Source organism: Anas platyrhynchos, chromosome Z, assembly GCF_047663525.1.
Source record: "Anas platyrhynchos isolate ZD024472 breed Pekin duck chromosome Z, IASCAAS_PekinDuck_T2T, whole genome shotgun sequence".
Lineage (NCBI taxonomy): Eukaryota > Metazoa > Chordata > Aves > Anseriformes > Anatidae > Anas > Anas platyrhynchos.
The window spans coordinates 9,813,870-9,831,474 of record NC_092621.1 but is presented as its reverse complement, the minus strand read 5'-3'; the positions used below and the strand labels follow the sequence as shown (position 1 = coordinate 9,831,474).

Genomic DNA, 17,605 nt, shown 5'->3' with positions numbered 1-17,605 from the left:
CAAGTTGCTTTTCCCAGCCAGCAGCTTTTTGCATGTTCTTTGACATTTGCATAATCTAAGCTCTGAGATCTCTCATAATCTTGTTTGCAAACTGCACTTCTATTACTTGTTCTTCCCTTTGCTATGGGGAGGGTATTATGGATGCCCTAGGAAGTGTACCAGTGGCAGGGATCCCTGTGGCAGTTTGGGGATTCCAGGTTGTCCTGGCTTGGGTAGTGGCAGGGGGTGATTTGAGGAGGGCATGTGTACCCTGGGCATCATCATCAACACCCATCAGCCTGTTCCTCTGGAACCAGTTCTGGGCATGATAACATTCAACATAATGGAAAATGAGTATTACAGGGGTGAACATGAAATCTGTAGGCACAAAGAGGCAAGGAAAGAGTTATAACGTTTAAAGGACGGAGCTGCCACACAGCTGCCAGCAAAGCTCCAGTCTGCGGTTATGCAGGAGGTGTGAAAAGCTGATCTGATGGCTCCCTCTGGCTGTAGGCTACGGGAATCTGTGGAAAATGCATCCTGTAGCTGCTCCATTCCTACAGACATCAAAGGAGCTGGGGAATCTGTCTGTTTTCTGGAGCTGTGGTCTGCAAAAGGCCTCCTCCACCTCTTCGTCCTAGCAGTTTTGGGGAAAAGCAGAACCAAGGGGGTGGTGCTGATCTGGGCATCAGCCAGAAATTGAGGGTGCACAGGAGCTGTTGGATCCTCCTTTCACACTGGTCTGAGCAATAGCCTCGGCAATGTGTTTGGCTTGCTAAAAGGCAGAAAGTCTCAGCTCTTTCTTTTCAACCCTAGGCGGTAATCATCCTCCTTTTCCCAGCTCTCATTATACCACAGCTGGGTGCTGCATCAAAGTTTGGGCTCCCACAGGAGAGACATTGAATAAGCAGGAGAGAGTTCAGTGGAGCCCACTGAGACGGTGGGTGCTGGAGCTAATGCCGTGTATGTGAGGAGCTGGGCTTGTCCTGCCCTGAGAAGGGATGGCTTTGAGGGGACCTGGGAGCAGACCCCAACACTTATGGGGAGATTACTGAGAAGGTGGAGCCAGGCTGTGAATGGAGGTGCACAACAGGAGGAGGAGAAAGTGGTCTAGCTTAAAACCTGGGGAGGTTTTTCACCACGGGGACAGTCACCCACCAGGAGAGGGACCCAGAGAGTTTATGTGATCTCTGACCTTGGAGGTTTTCAAGACCCAGATACACAAAGTCCCGAGCAGCCTGGTTTGATGCCACTGCTGCCACTGCTTTGGGCAGGAGACAGGGCTAGAGACCTCTGTGCTGGATGGATATGTAATACTGTGAAATGAGTGTGAGGAAGCAGGGGAAACCAGTAGCTGAAAATGATTTTGGCCAAATGGAGCCTGAAAGAGGGATGGGGGAAGGCTGGAGAAAATGACTGCTGGTGCCTGGTGTGAGCCTGAAGGCAAGCTGGTCATGGCAAGGGCCTGCCTGAGGCACAGGGCTGGTGAAGGAGAGCGGGACCAAACAGCCTGGGGAGACAAACACAGTCATACAAGATATAAAGTTAAATGTGAGCATTTCCATCTAGATTCAAACTCATCCCAACCTGCACTTCTGCTAGCTCCAAAGGAAAGGGGAGATTAATGGAGCTGTTTGGAAAGCATTTGTAAATGATTTGGGCTGGTGTGGCCACGAGCCCACAGGGAGGGCAGTGAGGAGGGGGTTGCAGCTGAGTCTGGATGAACTGACAAACATGCATGGGAAGGCCACCGAGTGCCTTGGTCCTCTGGCAGAGAGGAGCACTCTCACCCTTAGCCAGCACCACAATATCCTCTGGCCCTCAGGGACAGTCCCTGCCTCTCACCCCACCCCTGTGCATCTAGTTTGCCTCAGGCTGGTCTATCTCAAAAGCACGAGTGAGTGTCTGTGTTATTTATCAGCCCATGCAGTGATGTTCCAGCAATGTTACTGAAGCCCGAGTGGTGCTCCAGGAGGATGCAGCCAACTCCAGTGTCTCTGCAGTAATAAACCAAGAGATGCCAATGTCAGAGACCTTTCTGAAGCAATACACAGCCCCTGGTTTTGTGGTGGAGGTGGCAGGAGACCTGTGGCTGCAGCTTGGGAGAAACCAGAAGGAAAGGAACAAGCTGGAACATGACTGCAGTTTCCCTCTGCTCAGCAGTGGCTGCTGCTGTCTCACAAAATCAAGAAATTGGCTGTGTGTGCTTTTCCCTTGCTCCTTTTATCTTCCCTTCCCGCTCATCCATCTACAGTCACCCAAAAAGTTTCTCTATCTGGTTATGTCCCTGTGATTTTCTGGGACACTTTTCTCCTCCTGACTAATGAGAAATACTCCCCCTCTTGTCACAGTTGATGGCAAGGACACTGTCGGTGCTGCAGGTCCCTGGGGTCCCCTGGTCTGTGCTGGGCTCCCAGTGCTCCCCTGGCAGCTCCTCTAGCTGGAAAGCCCCTGCTTATCCCCCACCTGCTTTTCAGGAACGTGCTCATTCCCTGCTTCCCCCCCAAAACCCCTTCCCCCCCCCCCCCCAGAAAAAATAGGAAAATTGAAAATACTTTTCCTATTCCTTCCTCCACTTGTGCTCCTCCATAAAATTAATTGCGCTGTTTATTTGTTTCAAAATCTCCTCTCTGTAAGTCTGAGCAATCGTTCTGCTTTAACTGTCCTCGGATTTTGAGGACAAGCTGTCCTGTTTGTGTTATCGGCAAAAGTTCGAGGCTGTCGTGCCTGGAAGGCTTCGCTCTGGGAATGGCCCGCCGTGCCGAGAAAGGGATGCCACAGACGGGACAGTCAGCAGGCCCCCGCACCCAGGTCGTTCAGATCCTTGCTCCCACAGCTATCGCTGGCCCTCCTCACCCTGTGCCCTGCCAAAATCCAGGCGTGTTTTGCCTGAGCTTTTTGCTTTGCAGCAGTGCGAGCGTTGCCTGTTGCCTTCAAAACTGTGTGCTGGCAGGGGATGAGGTTCTGGTGTGGCTGCCAGTGTTGCCAAATGCCTGCAGCCATTTGAGCCTGCCGGTAAATCTCCCCAGCTTATGTTGTGCTGGCTGTGGGGAGAATGAGGGGGCTGCTGAAGGAAGGGAAGGAGAGGGGAACAGACCCCCCCATACAATTTGCCTGGGGCTGGGCAGGCTTGGTGGGTCTGTGCATGGCCAGGGAAATGGGCTGTGTGCTCTGCTCTGCTCCTGTCCCCACCCTGTGTCCCCAGATCACACGAGCATCATAGCAGTGTGTTTTAGCCCCCTGCCACGCTCTTGCAGGTATACGGTCTGATAAAATCTCTTCCCTACCTCAAAAGCAGTAATACTGGGGGACCTTCCCCACCACCAAACTGCACGTTTCAGCCACTAGCCCCTTTTAGGGGAGCATTTGGCTTCTCTCTCAGCTCCCATCCCCTGGGACTCGGTGCTGAACTGCTGGGAAGGGTCATGTTTGTCAACTGCCCATCACGCACTGCAGTCAGCCAGGGCCCCCTTCTTTCCTAGTGCAGCCAGCTGCAAGCTGCTTGCTTTGTACGGGGCTGAAAATGGGCTGGGGGTTCAAAGCGATCCCTCAAGCTTGTTCGCCGAGGGAGGACGACCTGTTTACTTTGACAGGGACAGCGGCTTGCTCAGTGGGTGGCTGCAGAAACCTCAGCACACAGCTGGACAGACACAGGGTGGCTTATCTGGCTTATTTGTCATGTTGGCCTGGAGTCTCCCAGCCATGAGAGATCGAAGGATACAAAATCTGGAGTCAATCTGCTCGTGTACAGCTCCAGCCAGCATCTACTGCCTGCGGCCGTAGGGTTGCGAGGGACAACACGAGGACACAGGGCTGTGATGGGGACAACGTGGGGCTCCTCTCTGCCCAGGCTGGCCTCTCAGCCTGGCTCTGCAGGCTTCTTGTGGACACAGGAGACAATGAGATCCAGGCGCTGTGCTGGGAAGCGTCACAGACGTCAGTCTCCTCTCCAGCAGCTCCAGGCATCTTTTTCCCACCCTCACTGCCCCCCTTAGTTTCCCCCTTGAGGGACCTGTACCCAGTGGCCCTGGGGCTTGCAGCATCCCTAAGCTGGTGGCTAGAAACATCTGGGTTAGCACTGAGCCCTTCCTGGGAATTCCCTGCATGGATGCCACAGGTTTGGTAGCTCGTGTGTTTTTGTGCCGGAGTGCTGACAAGAGCTGCTTGCAGAAACAGGCTGGAACTGTTTGCAAACCTTCCAGGCTGGGTCTTTGCCTTAATCTCTGTGATTAGCTCAAATGGAAAGGAACAGCTGGGCAGCTGGGGAGCCTGGGAAGTGGGACAAACACATGTGAAATCCAAAGCTTCCCAGAAATTGCTCTATATTGAATTTAGTGCTGAGAGACTGGAAGGTCAGCTTTTTAGGGGGATATCCTCTGAGTGGGAGAGAGGTGCAGGCCTGGGTAGCAGCTCACGGTGTGCATATCCTGGCTATGCCATGAGGATGGAAGAAGGCATGGGTGCTGCATCTTCCCTTGTTTCTTCTTCCTTTGGGCCTCTGCTTATGCTGTTTGGAGTTCAGGGCTGGAGAAACTACTGGGCAGTTCAGTCTTAGCCCTGTGCAGACTACAGAGATTGTGAGATGGCTCTGGTGACAGGGAGGCATTGGTGCCTGTGTGGAGACCCACGAGGGATGCTGCTGATCCACCCAGTCCTCCCAGGCTCACTGTGGCCCAGGCTACAGGTCCCCAGATGGAGCTTTCTGCACCCAGCTCTTCCCAGGCAGCTTGGGGCCAGCTTGCTGGGACCTCTCATGGACAAGGAACCGTGTGTGTCCAGGGCTTGCATCTCTTCAGGGTTCTTCAAGATGCATCTCCCGTTGTACCTGTGAGGGCACCAGGGAGCTCCTGATGGGTTTGGGAATAGTGACAACCACGCAGAGGAAGACAAGCAGGAAACCTCGCTGCAGGGCGGCCAGCGGTGACAGATCCTCCTGAGCACACAGATGAAGCCCGTGGGCAGCAGAGAGTGGGCGGATGCTGCATGTTGTTACAGGGGAGTCCTCGGAGGGTGCTCTGGGTCTACAATCTCCTAAGGGCTGCACCCACCCCAGGAGAGCTCTTCTGATGTGCTGCTTGGTTCGCTTTAGTATATTTTAAATGCCTATTCCAGCAAAGTGTGCTGAACCCAGGCGGCAGCCAAGTCTCAGGACAGCGGGAATTTCCAAAAGATTTAGAAGAAAATGTTATGCCAATATTTGACAGGGGTATAGGGGCGGACCAGAAAGATAGTGCACGTGTCTGGGGGAACACTTAGTCACTAGCACATCCTCAAGCTGGAGGACATCTCTAGTAATAGAAAGTTTTTAAACAGGATAGTATTTTTTCCCGAAATCTCTATTGGACTAAGGAGCTCCCAAGGCAGATAACATCAAGTGGGAATGAAGGGCAGCTTGACCTCCAAGAGCTGCTTGGATGTTTGGAGAGTTATCCTTATCTCTGCAGTGCTGTAGCCAAAGTGGCTGTGTGTGATACTGGCTGGATGCAGAGCTCGGGCTCAGCAGCCCGGAGTTAATCTCTTCATTCCCAGTGACACACGAGCAACTGCAAACTTCAGCAGGTTCCAGAAGATCTATTAAATCACCCTGCATAACACAGCCAAAGCTTATGATGGGGCGGGGGGTGTTCCCCGAGCTGAGATGACTTGCATGAGAAGCTGCAGCCACGCAGACACCGGGTCGGCCGTCCACCCCGGCCGTTCCAGACTCCCCTTTCAGAGAGGAGAACATTTTGTGTGCGCTTTCCATTGTAAACACATTTCCCAGCCTTTGTGTTGATCTCCAGACTCTCATCCCAAGCCCGCTCAGCCTGCTCTGTGTGCGTGCCGGTGCTGCCACGGCACAGGATGTGCCAGCCAGTCGGGGGCACACAACCTCAGGATCACCACGAAGGGAGCAGGGGCAGGCGGGGGGCACTGACACCCCCCTGGCAGGGGCAGCAGTGGGGCTGGCAGGGTCCTATTGCTTGGAAGAGAAAATAGAGACGGTGCTTGCAGCCCCCCGTGGCCCTGCTCCCCTCAGGGGTGGGAGCAGACGGCAAAGATGAAGAGAGCAGGAGCATCCGCAGAGGTTTTGGCACTGGAATGGCACACAGTCCTCCGCTGCTGGCTCGAACATCTTCCCCCTCTCCCTCCAGCAAGGCTGTTGTTTTGCAATACTGGCAACTCTCACAGAGACCTTCGGGACTGGAGCAGAGCCCTGGACAGATGGGAATTAGGGCCATGGCCCTTGTGGTCTTCCTGGGGGTGCAAAATCCCCTTCCTGATTGCAACCACAGTTGATTACTGCTGGGCTACAGGGGGCACAATCTGTTCTGAATCTCTTCTTGGCAGCCCCAAGCTCCTCCAGACGTCTGTGACATGCGGGGTCTGCTCTGCTGCAGGGTGCTGGGACAGGACCCAGTGAGGGAGACAGGGATGGGACCCCTGGACCCTACAGCACGGAGGTGGACCTGCAGAGCGCACGCACTCCAAGGCTCCCTGGTGTGTGCAGAGACATCCAGCAGCACCAACACCAGAGGCAGATCTGCTCTGAGTGCTCATGGATGCTGCTCTATCTGGTGTCTATGTGCTGCAACAACCCTGGCTGTGCTAGAACCATCTTGCTGTCTCCTTCGCTCCCTTCAAAGGAGAAAGGGCCTCCTAAGCTACTATGAACTGGTCTCTAAGGGAAAAGAAGTGGGAAGGGACACCCACCAGAGCACAGGGAACATAATATTTGGAAGCGGGGCTCTGCTTGAGATGCTCCAGCCGGCCGGCAAAAGTCTGAGCCCTTTGGTTCAGCGGGTGGCTGCAGGCGGTGTCTGGCGGGCTGGGAGCAGCGAGGGGCTGGAAATTCCCTTTGGGGCTGGGGATCAGGCGAGGCGGCTGCTTGCAGCGTGGGAGCAGCGGGGAAAAGCTGCAGGGGCAGCGCCGGGAGACCTCCCGGCAGCATCCGCCTGCCAAAGCTTTGGAGATACATCACGAGGATGGAGATGGGGCACACCAGCCCGTCGGGACAGAGCAACTTTGGGCTGTGGGAAGTGCCAGGTGGGCCAAGGCAAATTGCTCGTTCACCTCCCCAGGTCAGGGAGGGAGGATTCAGCTCTTCTCCAGAAGAAATGTCAGCTTCAACGCTGCTTTCTGGCTGACATCCTTCTTCTAGGACAACTCAGTTTCGTGAAGAAGCTCGCACAGTTTGGAAGCACAGAGGGAGCATGGACATTTGAGTCCATGGCATCACCAGAGCAGCCTAGGGTTTGCTGGGGACTTTGGAAATGCTCCACAGTCTCCACAGCACCTCCAGCTCTGTGTAGCTGGAAAGACTGGGGGTTCCTTCTGCCCACTGTGGGATTGCCCTGTGGTATATTGGGTGGAATTGTTGTTTCATGAGAAACTGGATGCTCTGTAGGCACAGGAGAGCTCATCACTGCTGTCACTGTGGGGAACAGACTGTGGGCCATGTCCAAACACAGTGGTGGAGGACTGCTTGCTGGTTTCTGGTCTTTTTCTGGCCCTGAAACTTGTGCTGGACAAGCACAGCTGTAGGGCAAATTTGGTGGGACACAAAGTGCTTGGGTGCTTGTGAATGCTGCACACCAGCCTCCTGGTCCACTACAGACACCTACCAATGCTTCCCCAGTGCCATAAAGGGAGGCTCTGTCTAGGTTACTCCATATCAGGCTCTTTTAAAAGCTCTTTAACTCCTCATCTTTTCCTTAAAACCTTGTCATTTTTCTTCTGAAAGGCTGACTCCAGAACAGGCGGTGTAAGCAGCGGTCTGCTGATGGGTGTATGCACAGGCGTCACCTCCAGCACTGTGATTCCCTGATGTTTGTGCCAGCCACGCATTTTGTAAGTACAGGGTATTTTGGCAGCTGAATCTACTGAGATTAGATGTTTTGATAGACAATGGGGCTATCTGAGCTGTGCTTACAGAAGGATGCTTGCCTTGATTGATCACGACCGTGGACTCAATGACAGCTCCTGGCCTGTGGTCAGACAAGACGAACATACCCATTGCTCCTGTCCTCCAAGTCCATTATAACAAAACTCCCTAACTACTGCCTTGCAGCCTGGGAGTCAGCCTGGCTCTTCCCAGGTGCAAGGCAGGGGGTGATTTTCTCAGCGTGGAGCCAGGTGCTCCTGCTGCATGGTCCGAGGGGTTTTGGCAGGCGGATACCACCGGGAGGTCTCCCGGTGCTGCCCCTGCAGCTCTTCCCTGCTGTTCCCACGCTGCAAGCAGCCGCCTCGCCTGATCCCCAGCCCCAAAGGGAATTTCCAGCCCCTCGCTGCTCCCAGCCCGTCGGACACCACCTGCAGCCACCCGCTGAACCAAAGGGCTCAGACTTTTGCCGGCCGGCTGGAGCATCTCAAGCAGAGCCCCGGCTCCAAACACTGCTCACCCTATGAACCAGAGGGCTCGGATGCTTGCCAGCCGGCTGGAGCATCTCAAGCAGAACCCCAGCTCCAAACACTGCTCACCCTATGCTTACCCCCGGCCTCCTTTGGAGACCAGTTTGGGGGCCAGGCCAAATGTCCCATCCCATCTCTCGAGGTCTTTGGTGTGCCTGGGTTAACCACGGCTCTGTGTGTGCCTGCAGGGAGGTTGCTCTGCCTCATGCAGGTCATTGTGGTGGAGCAGAGCATCCCTCCTGCATTGCTCCTGGCTGCCAGAACCACTCTCGGGCCACCCCTCATGCCTTCAAGCATTGCCCTCACTACAGAGTCAGCTACGGCGGGCCTCCGACAGCTCCAGCGCTCTGCCCCGTACCGCTGCTAACGACCGGCCGAGTTTGGAGATGGAGCTCATAACTTCTTCCTATTGTTTAATTGTATCCGGGCTGGGTGAGGCCTGTGCATTGTGGAGCGGGGCTCCCTGAGCCCCCCCTGACCATTTCCTCCCCGTCCAGCAGCTGTTTCCTCTCCATACAGCTGCTGGGAAGTGCTCGGCCACTCCTCAGCCCCCTCGGCTGCAGGCTCTGCGGAGCTGCCCCTCCACCAGCCTGTGCCTGGCGCCAGTGCCTGGCAGCTCCTCACCCCGCGGGGCTTCACCTCCTGTCTTCTGGCTCTCTCTCCATCCCCAGGCACTTGTATTTTCCACCTCTGCCAGGGCATTGGGTTGCTTCTTCCCTGTTCGGGGCTGAAATGGGGGCAGAGCGTTTTCCACTCCTGGCTGAAGCACATCCAGTTCCCAGCTCACACGCTGCTCTAACACACTCTGCAAACCCTCCTGAGCCTTCCCAATGTTGTGCTTCATTTCCCTTTGGCTGTCTTCAGTTTCTCTGTCTCCGTCTCTCCCCTCCTGCCGAGCTTGCCACGGGTGCCAGCTCCTGTCTGCTGCGGGCGCTGGATCTGGCCCCTCCGGGCGAGATTTTTGGGGTCGGGCGGGTGCCAGGGGCGCGGGGCAGAGCGGGGCTGCCTGGCGGATGCTTGGGTGTCTGCAGCACGGCTCTGCCTGTTTTCAAGCACCGAGTCCCACGTCCCTGGGCACGGAGCCGTGAAATGGAGAAGGAGCGGTTTCCTTTCCGACAACACTCAGCCGCCTCATTTCCCAGCAGCTTCCTAAATCTCACTGAATTCACACGCTAGGCGGGCCGGGCTGGGACTGTGCTTTTGAGCCGAGTGTGCCCCTACCAGTGTCCCTGCTCGGACAGAGCCCAACTCAAACCTGGAGGCAGCCTTGCTGACTGCCTGGCTTGGCTGGCAGATACCTGGTGCCTTGCCTGGGGGATTTATGACTTGTTACCTCTCCATTTTCAACAAGAGGCTGGGCTGGCGCCAGCAGTTTCCACTCTGTTTTTACTCTGCTGCAGGGAGAACCGTAGGGTTTCTGGATGGAGGATCGCCGTGCTCCTTGCTGGGAGAGGAGCTGGGCCAGAGCTCGGTGGAAGGGGTGGGGACCAGCTGAGAGGGGCCCTGATTTTGGAGGGTTATGCAGACTCCAATTGGCACGCTCTTCCCTGCAGCACCCACTTCTGGCCTAGCATCTCTGCCGAGAGCAGGAGCATCTCACTGTGCCCCTGTACAGCAGGAACCTTGGCCACTGCATGAAGGTTTTCACCCTGCCACAGAGGAGAGAGCTGAGCACCCGAGCCCACCTGCTTCCCCTGGGGAGGGGGGCAAAAAGGCAGAGCCAGCCCAGCCCCTTGCTTTTCGGTCAGGGGGAGTGCTACGAGCAGCGCTGCACACCGTGCAGGCAGAGCTGGAGAAAGAGGGCATCATGCTGCTCTGCAGCACTGCTCAGCTCCCTCTCAGCATTTCACCCCTGGCAGATTTCTCAGCAGAGAGCCAGCGCTGCCCCAAAAGCCTCCCAGCATCTCTGTGGATGTGCAAGCAACTGAAGAGTTAACCCCTTGTACCCACACCCGGCTGGGAAAACACATTTCCTTGGGGTCAGAGTGCTTGGGGTGCACGGGGGCCAAACCTGAGGATGTCAAAGCTCTGGTGTGCGGGGAGGGGGGTCCTGGGGTGCCCTTCCCAGCACCATGTGCTCACCCGCTCTTCCCATCAGCCCTGCCACACGCTGGGGACAGGGAGGCAGCCGTCGTGTGTGCCGCAGGCTTCCAGCAATTCTTTTCCCATTTCCTGAGGACCGCCGCGCTGCATGGCATTTCTGCACCGTGTGGCTGACAGGCAGCCCGCTCCCCTTCCCAGCGGCGGGGGCTTTCCAGGCTGCGGGCTCGGCGAGGTGTCTCCGTGGCTCGGTCCTGGGAATCGGGGGCCTCTGCAGGAAGGAATTTGCTGGTCAGCGGGCTGAGCGCAGCCGAGCGACCCCGTTCCTGTTAGCAGTGACTTTAACTTGGACGCGGCGTCCAGGAGGATTTGGAAATTCCCACCCCCAGGATGGATCCCCTGGATGCCCTCTGCCTGTGTGTGCGCCCGAGGAGACTCTGCTGCCGGCCCCGAGCATGCCGAGGAGCAGACCCTGCTGCAAGCCAGGGAAGCAATTCATAAGCAAACTCCAGGCTCTGGTGCTGGGGTGTGGGGTGCCAACACGGGAAGCGTTTGGGATGGAGGCTTGAGCGAGGCTCTGCAAGCTCCTGGGGTGATTTCAGTGCCTGGGAAAGTGCCAGAAGCAGGGTAGCCCTCACTATGGTCCCACTGCTTTTGCACACAGGGTGTGAGGGTCCCTGCCTAGGACCCTCTCCCCTCTTTCTGCAGTTTGGGACATGTGAGGGGAGGGAGCTGCCTGAGCTTGGGGGAAATGGAGAGCCAGGGTGGGGGGGTTCCAGTGCCTGGGGCACTAAAGAGGGGCACCCTGCCTGTTTGCAGCCCCCTCATCCTGCACCTCTGAGCTCTGGTGGCTGCAGGAGCCCAAGCTGGTGAGCAATGGGTATAAGTGGGCACATTCCCGAAATTGTGCCTGGCCAGGGCAGAGCAGAGAGGCTGCTGGAGACTGCTGGTGTTGGAGAGCCCTTTTTAGGGCTTTGCTTCTGTCCCCCCACCCCTGGCAGCTCCTCTTTTCCCTGAAGGTGAGGTCTAGCCTCATGACTGCCCGCAGATGGATGCTTATCCCACTCCCACTGCCAGAAGCTCCCTGCTTGGCTGGGGGGAAAGGTGGCAAAGCAGGGCACCTGGGGAGGACGGGGTGAACTGGGGGCTCTGGGAGGATGGGTGCAGGAGGGGAGACGTGCACAGACCCTCCATGGACCCTGCAGGTACCTGTGGCTTCCATGGTTTGCCCAGCCCATGAGCATGCTGCTGGGTACCCCTGCCCTGAGCTTGTGTCCCTCCAAACCTCCTTCCCTGCAGGGACCAGAGCGAGGGTCCGCTCAGCTGGCTGTTTTCTTTGGGATGCAAATTGCAGTGACCAGAAACTTGCCAAAACTGATGCCTGCAAAAGGGAACACGTGCCCTGACCTTCCTCAGCAGCTCGGACCTCGTTTGGGGCTGGCCTCCAGCCAGAGGATGCTGCTGCAGTGTCTTCAAAACACGCAGAAAGCCAGGGACTTTCCAGGAGTCTGCTGCTGCAGCCGGGGCTGAGACTGGGCAAAGGAGGCAGCGGGGCTCCGTGCTGGGCTGCAGAGCTCTCCTGGGTCTGACTGGTTTGTGCTGGGGGCCACTGGTGGCATCTCTCCCCTCTCCACATCACTTGCCTTTGTACCTCGTGCGCTCCAGGACTGGGTTGACCAGGATGGGTGGTCAGGGCTGGGGTTAAGGGCGCAGTGATGTCCTGGTTTCTCCAGCACACTCTTGTCCCTGCAGTGGGACAGGAGATGCTGTTGGTGTCCCAGCTGTGCCAAGGCTTTTGGGTTTACCCGGGTGCTCGGTGCCTGGGCACTGCTGCCTGCAGAGGTTACAGGATGAGGGCTGGGAATGCTGTAAGAGCTCTTTTTTCTCACCCTGTCCTGACACCACCGATGCTTTGGGGTTGGAGGGATGCACGTGGAGACCCACACAACCAGGGGATGCATCCACAGGCAACTTGCTGCTGCCCACAGCCCACTGCCTCCTCCCCAATGAGGGGGCGAAAGCCAAGGCTCACTGCTCTGCTTTCTGCAGAAGTTGGGACTTTTTTCTCCCCCTGGGTTACTCATTGCCCTCGATAACTGCTTCTGAGGGTCCTTATCAGCAACTGGTGAAGAGTCCTGGGGCTGCAGGAGCAGCAGCCCAAGACGAGGGCAGTGGGGTGCTGCAGCCAGGGCTGGGGAGATGAAGGGGACTTCTCGCTGGTGGGGGCTGCCTGGGGAGAGCTGGGGAGATGCCAGGACTCAACTTTTCTCAGAGAGACCCTGGGACAGGGCATGATGCAGCAGCACAGGATGCACCCAGGGAAATTCCGATTAAATAGTGGGGAAAATGCTTTCAACATGAGAACATTTCGAGCGTTGGAACAGGTTGCCCATAGTGGTTGTGAAATCTCCATCCCTGGCCGTGAAACCTTCATCTTTGGTCTCTTCCAGTCCATGGCCTGAAGCTGTGGAGGTCTCTGGCCATCCCCAGCTGAGAGCAGGAGATGCTTTTAGGGTTGCCTTTGCCCTTGCAGCTCAGCTCCCCCAGACCCACTTCTTGCCAGCCATGCTCAGCCTGGGGCTTTGCATTTTGTCCTTTGTGTTGGACCTCAGGAGGAGCCCAGCAGCCCCTCCTCAGCTGGTTGTGGTCCCTGCTCATCCTCAGCTCCCCACAATCCGGTATCAGTGCCAGCACAGGGAGCATGCAGACACTCGGGGTTTTCAGACTTACAAAAGGGGAGCAGGCTGTGCTGTCACCCCCAGCCCCATTTGCAGCTCAGCCCCGGCACACCCCAGCCCTACAGACGTGCTCAGAAATCTGAGGAGCCCCTGGGGTCTCGGGGGCAGGAATGCAGGGTCACCTTCTCACCCGCACGGGTGACTTGGCTCGGGAGCAGAGCACAGGGTGGGGAAGTAGCAAAATTCACTCCTTGCTTTCCTGGATGGCTTGGCCACCCGCCAGGGTCCCTGCCGGGGGAGCAAACAGGCAAACAGCAGCGGCTGGGAGCTTGTAGAGGCAGGTTGTGGGGCCGGGGAGGAAACAGGAGCCCGCAAACACATCTGGATGTGGTGGGGGCCGCGTCTTGGGCATGCCCCCCGCCTGGCACCCCGCTCCGTGCTGGGCAGCTGGGGACAAGACAAGACACATCCGCAAAGCGGGGCTCGCTGCTTACAGGAAACATCCCCCCTCCCTCCCCTCCATCACCCAGCCTCCGGCCGGCTGGTGGGCGGCCTGCCAGGGGGGGCCGAAAATGAAAGCAAAGTGTCCGGAGATAAATAGGAGCAGCCGAGGAGCGGGACAGCAGCGTGCACCCTGCTCCCAAATCCCCTGCAGCTCGCCATGGCTCTGCGCATCCTCCTGCCGCTGCTCCTGCTGGCCGCTGCCCTCCTGCTCCTCCCGGCTGAAGGTGAGGGGGACTCAGGGGTCCGAGCCCCCCCTGGGCTCCATGCAGGGTGCTGGACCCACGGGTGGTGTGGCACAGGGGGGGTGTTTGGGTGTTGGAGCCGGCTGGTGGGGTGGCAGCCCCCTGAGATTTAGGGCAGGGGCAGGAGGTTGAGGAGCAGCCCCTCGCGAGAGCTCCCACCGTCGCTTTGCTGCCCTGTGCTGGTCAGGAGGAGGAGGTAGAAGAGAGTGACTGGAGGGACTGTTTTATTTTGCTTATTTTGCTTTTAGTTCTCACTGCTCTGTATAGCAACAGGCGATAAACTACATTAATCTACTGCAGGCTGAGACTGTTTTCCCTCTAATGGTACCTGGGAGGGATCTCCCTGTCCTTATCGCAGCCCATGAGCTTTCTTTCATCCTGTTCTCTCCCCCTGTTCTTCTGAGGAGGGGAAGCAGCGTGGTGGAGCTCAGCTGCCCGTCAGCATGAAACCACCACAGCATCCTTCCCCAAAACGACACCGAGCAATCCCATGCCCTCAGCCCATCGTGCTGCGCTCCCCCAGACTGGGAAGGTGCCGAAAAGGGCTTGGAAGGGTCCGAAATCCCACACCTCCTCCTTTCTGCAGGTGTTGACAATGTGGCCTCAGACTGCTGCCTGAAGACCAGCAAGAAAAACATCCCCAGCGCCTGGGTGAAGTCCTACAGGATCCAGGGCCCCGAGACGGGATGCCTGCTGCGTGCCGTCGTGTGAGTACCCTGGGGCAACCGGGGCCACCCGGCGTGGTTCGGCTTCACCCCAGCCCTCCCTGTGTGCTCCCCACATCCCTGCACACCCCCTCAACAAACCTCTCTGCCCACCCCACAGGTTCACCACTAAGAAGGAGAAGAAAATCTGCTCCTCTCTCACCAGTCCAGCCGTCCAGAAGCTGATCCGCAGCCTGGAGGAGAAGCAGAAGAACCCCCCTCCGAAGCCCCAGGGCAGATCCAGGCGGCTGAAGCGAAAGCAGGCCTAAGCCAGGCCTGGAGAGGTAGGCGAGGAGCTGGGGGGGACACGGGGCGGTGGGGCCACCATGCTGCCCCCCACCCCAATTCATCCCCTTGAGCAGCTCGGGGGCTGTCAGAGACATGCTTGGGGACATGCAGGGCACGTCGTGCATGGTCCCCCAGCCACTTTGCTCCCGCTGAGACCCTCACCACCCCTTCCTTGCCATCCTCTCCCCCAGGACGGATGCTTTCCCCACCAACGACCGACCGCCTGGCAATGGACATCCGCAGCACGCCTGCCCGCCGGCCCCAGGGGGGTGAGGAGGGGGTGTCTGGGGGGGCTTTGCCCTTTCCCACGGCCCCCTCCCCACCGTGGGCACCCCCACACCGGCTGGATGCTGCCGGTGCTGGGGGGCACCGGCTGTTTGCTCGCCCACGGCCACACTAGCCGAGTGTGGCCCATGGAGGTGGGCAGCTTTGCCACGGATGCGGGGCTTTCTGCGGGGCACCTGGTGGGATGGCAGCTTTGTTTTGGGGTTTTGTACATTTGTATTTATATTAAAGACTCTGCTTTCATTCAGTCTCACCCAGAGGGCCCTAATTCTGGCTCCTCATGCTTCACAGAGCACCCTTTATGCTGCAGGCTGGCTTGTCTGGAAGGTCGCTTTTATTTTTCTTACCGAATAAGCGGTGGCTACCGTTCACTCCCTTCCGGCCCCTTTTGCTCCTTTCCAGCTTGCAGGGCTGCGGGGCGCCAGGCGGGTCCCACGTCCCACTGCTCACGGGCTGCTGGCTGGGAGCTGCCTCCACGGCCACTCGTGGGGCTGAGCAGCAGAGGGGGGCTGCACGGTGCCACGGCCCCACTTTTACAGCTGTTGAAGTGTAGTTTGCAGGAAGACAGGCTTTTTCAAAACATGTTTTGATTTTATTAAATCCTTTCTTTTTCTTTTTTTTTTTTTTTTTTGGTATAAATTGCAATGAAATCAGAGCAAGCTTTTCATTTCAGTGCAATTTTACCCTTTTATCCGCACTTGGTTTTGCTGTATTCAGAGATTCAGAGATTAGTAAGCCAGGCGCTTTGCTTTCAGGAAGAAACTCTCTTACACTTTATTCTCCCAGATGAAAAGCTTGCATGGTGAAAATTGCACGCAGGTGGGGGAATAGAAGAGTTTGCAAGATTCATTACAGACACGCTGCAGTTGCTTGTGAGCAGCTCTATCTCAAATCCTTAGTAAAATGAGAAATCTCTGCCCTGCGTGCGCTGGCAGGTGAGGCTGAAAGGGGGGGCACGGAAAGGTCCCAGGGAAACATCAGCTCCCTGTGCTTGCAGACCCCGCTGGTGTGCCAAGGAGCGATGGAAGGGCTCTGCCACTGCTGCAGTGTTATTTGCTTGCAGAGATCTCAGACACGGACTTTGGTCAGTAAAGCTCTATTAAGCTGTATAATTGCAATAATTGGATTTGTGGGGCTTAGCAATATCAGCAAAGGCAGCGTTCTGGCTGGGGATAGCTTGTGGCTTAGTGCTTCTATTAAGCACGATTATCTGGCTTGATTGCTTTATCGGGCAGGCATCAAGGTGTATTCTTTTTAAGACTGTGTAAAGAAACTGTGAAGAACTCGACATCGGCCCCGGGCACCAAGCTGTCTCTGTGTCGCGACGGTGCGCGGCTGTCCGGGCTTCAGGCAGGATATAAAGCAATAAAATATATCCTTTAAACTCAAACCTAGTCCTTCTGCCTCTCTTGATGTCCTTTGGGAAGAGCTGCAGGGGTCGGGTGGGGGGGTCCTCGGTGGAGGGGCTGCTCTCCTGCCCCACAGATCGCCCCACTGGTCTTTGCTTTTGGTCTGAGCAGTGCTAGTAAAGGAGTTACTGGTAAGGCTCTACTCTGGCCTGGGAGCTGCGGGACTGGCCCGGGCTTCTGCAGGGGTGGCTGTTGTGCTGATGGCGTCAAGGGATTGTGAAATTGTGGGAAAAACCCCTGGAAAGGAGGCTCAGCCAAATAGGTCTGCAACCACAAAGGGCAAAGCGTGAGGAAACAGCTGGAGCGAGCCAGCACGTGAAGCGCTGCCTGTTTTCTCTGAGGCTGCAAATATAAGCACTGCAGGGGCTTTTCTTCCCTCAAGTGTGAGATGGCTTTTGGGCTAAGATGGGTTAAAAGCTCTGGCCTTGCGTATGCTCTGTAGCAATTTACCCTAAAAGTAGTGCTTGTAGGGGAGCCGTGCTTGGGCACGGATGCCCAAGCATCAAGGCACACGTGAACACAGACACAGATGCACAAACGCAGCCCCCATGTGCCACCTGCCTGCACGCACATGGGCATCAGCACACCAGCCTCACTGCAGAGCTCTGCTTTTAGGGAAAATAAGGTGCAAGAGGTGTTGTGGGGCCCTGTGATGGGTGAGGAGGGTGGTGGAGGCACTGCTGTGATGCATGGTGAGGTGTGATGGCACCGGGGAGTGTCTCCGAGGGTGCTCCATGAAAAAGGAATGATGGCCTGGGTGGGCTTTCAGGGAACGCGGCCACCCCAGAGCAGAAAGGATTAGGTGACAGGCAGAAAGTAGCCAAGCAAGAGAGAAACCACACGCCGCAGCCAAAAGAAGGGAAGTCCTGAACCCGGGCCAGATAATGAGCTCAGCACTTACCCGGTGCAGACGGAGCTCCGCGCTCGCCCTGGCAGCGCAGCAGCGTGCTGGGCTGGGATGCTGGGCTGAGCTCCAGCGATGCTCAGCTGGGGACATGGGCACAGGATTTGTCCCTCCACACCCAAGAAATGGGAGCAGTGTGCTAAAGGGGCTGTGGTATCCCAAAACATCATCATCAGAATAT

General features: G+C 56.9%; 1 protein-coding gene across 1 annotated transcript; it reads left to right on the top strand.

Moving 5' to 3' along the window:
- The first annotated feature begins 13,659 nt into the window (after positions 1-13,659).
- On the top strand, positions 13,660-16,501 carry LOC119714498 (C-C motif chemokine 21). The gene is made up of 4 exons (XM_038171036.2): positions 13,660-13,816; positions 14,421-14,541; positions 14,660-14,822; positions 15,018-16,501. The coding sequence occupies exons 1-3, from the start codon at positions 13,750-13,752 to the stop codon at positions 14,805-14,807; spliced, it is 336 nt and encodes a 111-aa protein (XP_038026964.1). The 5' UTR covers positions 13,660-13,749; the 3' UTR covers positions 14,808-14,822; positions 15,018-16,501.
- Positions 16,502-17,605: the final 1,104 nt, after the last annotated feature.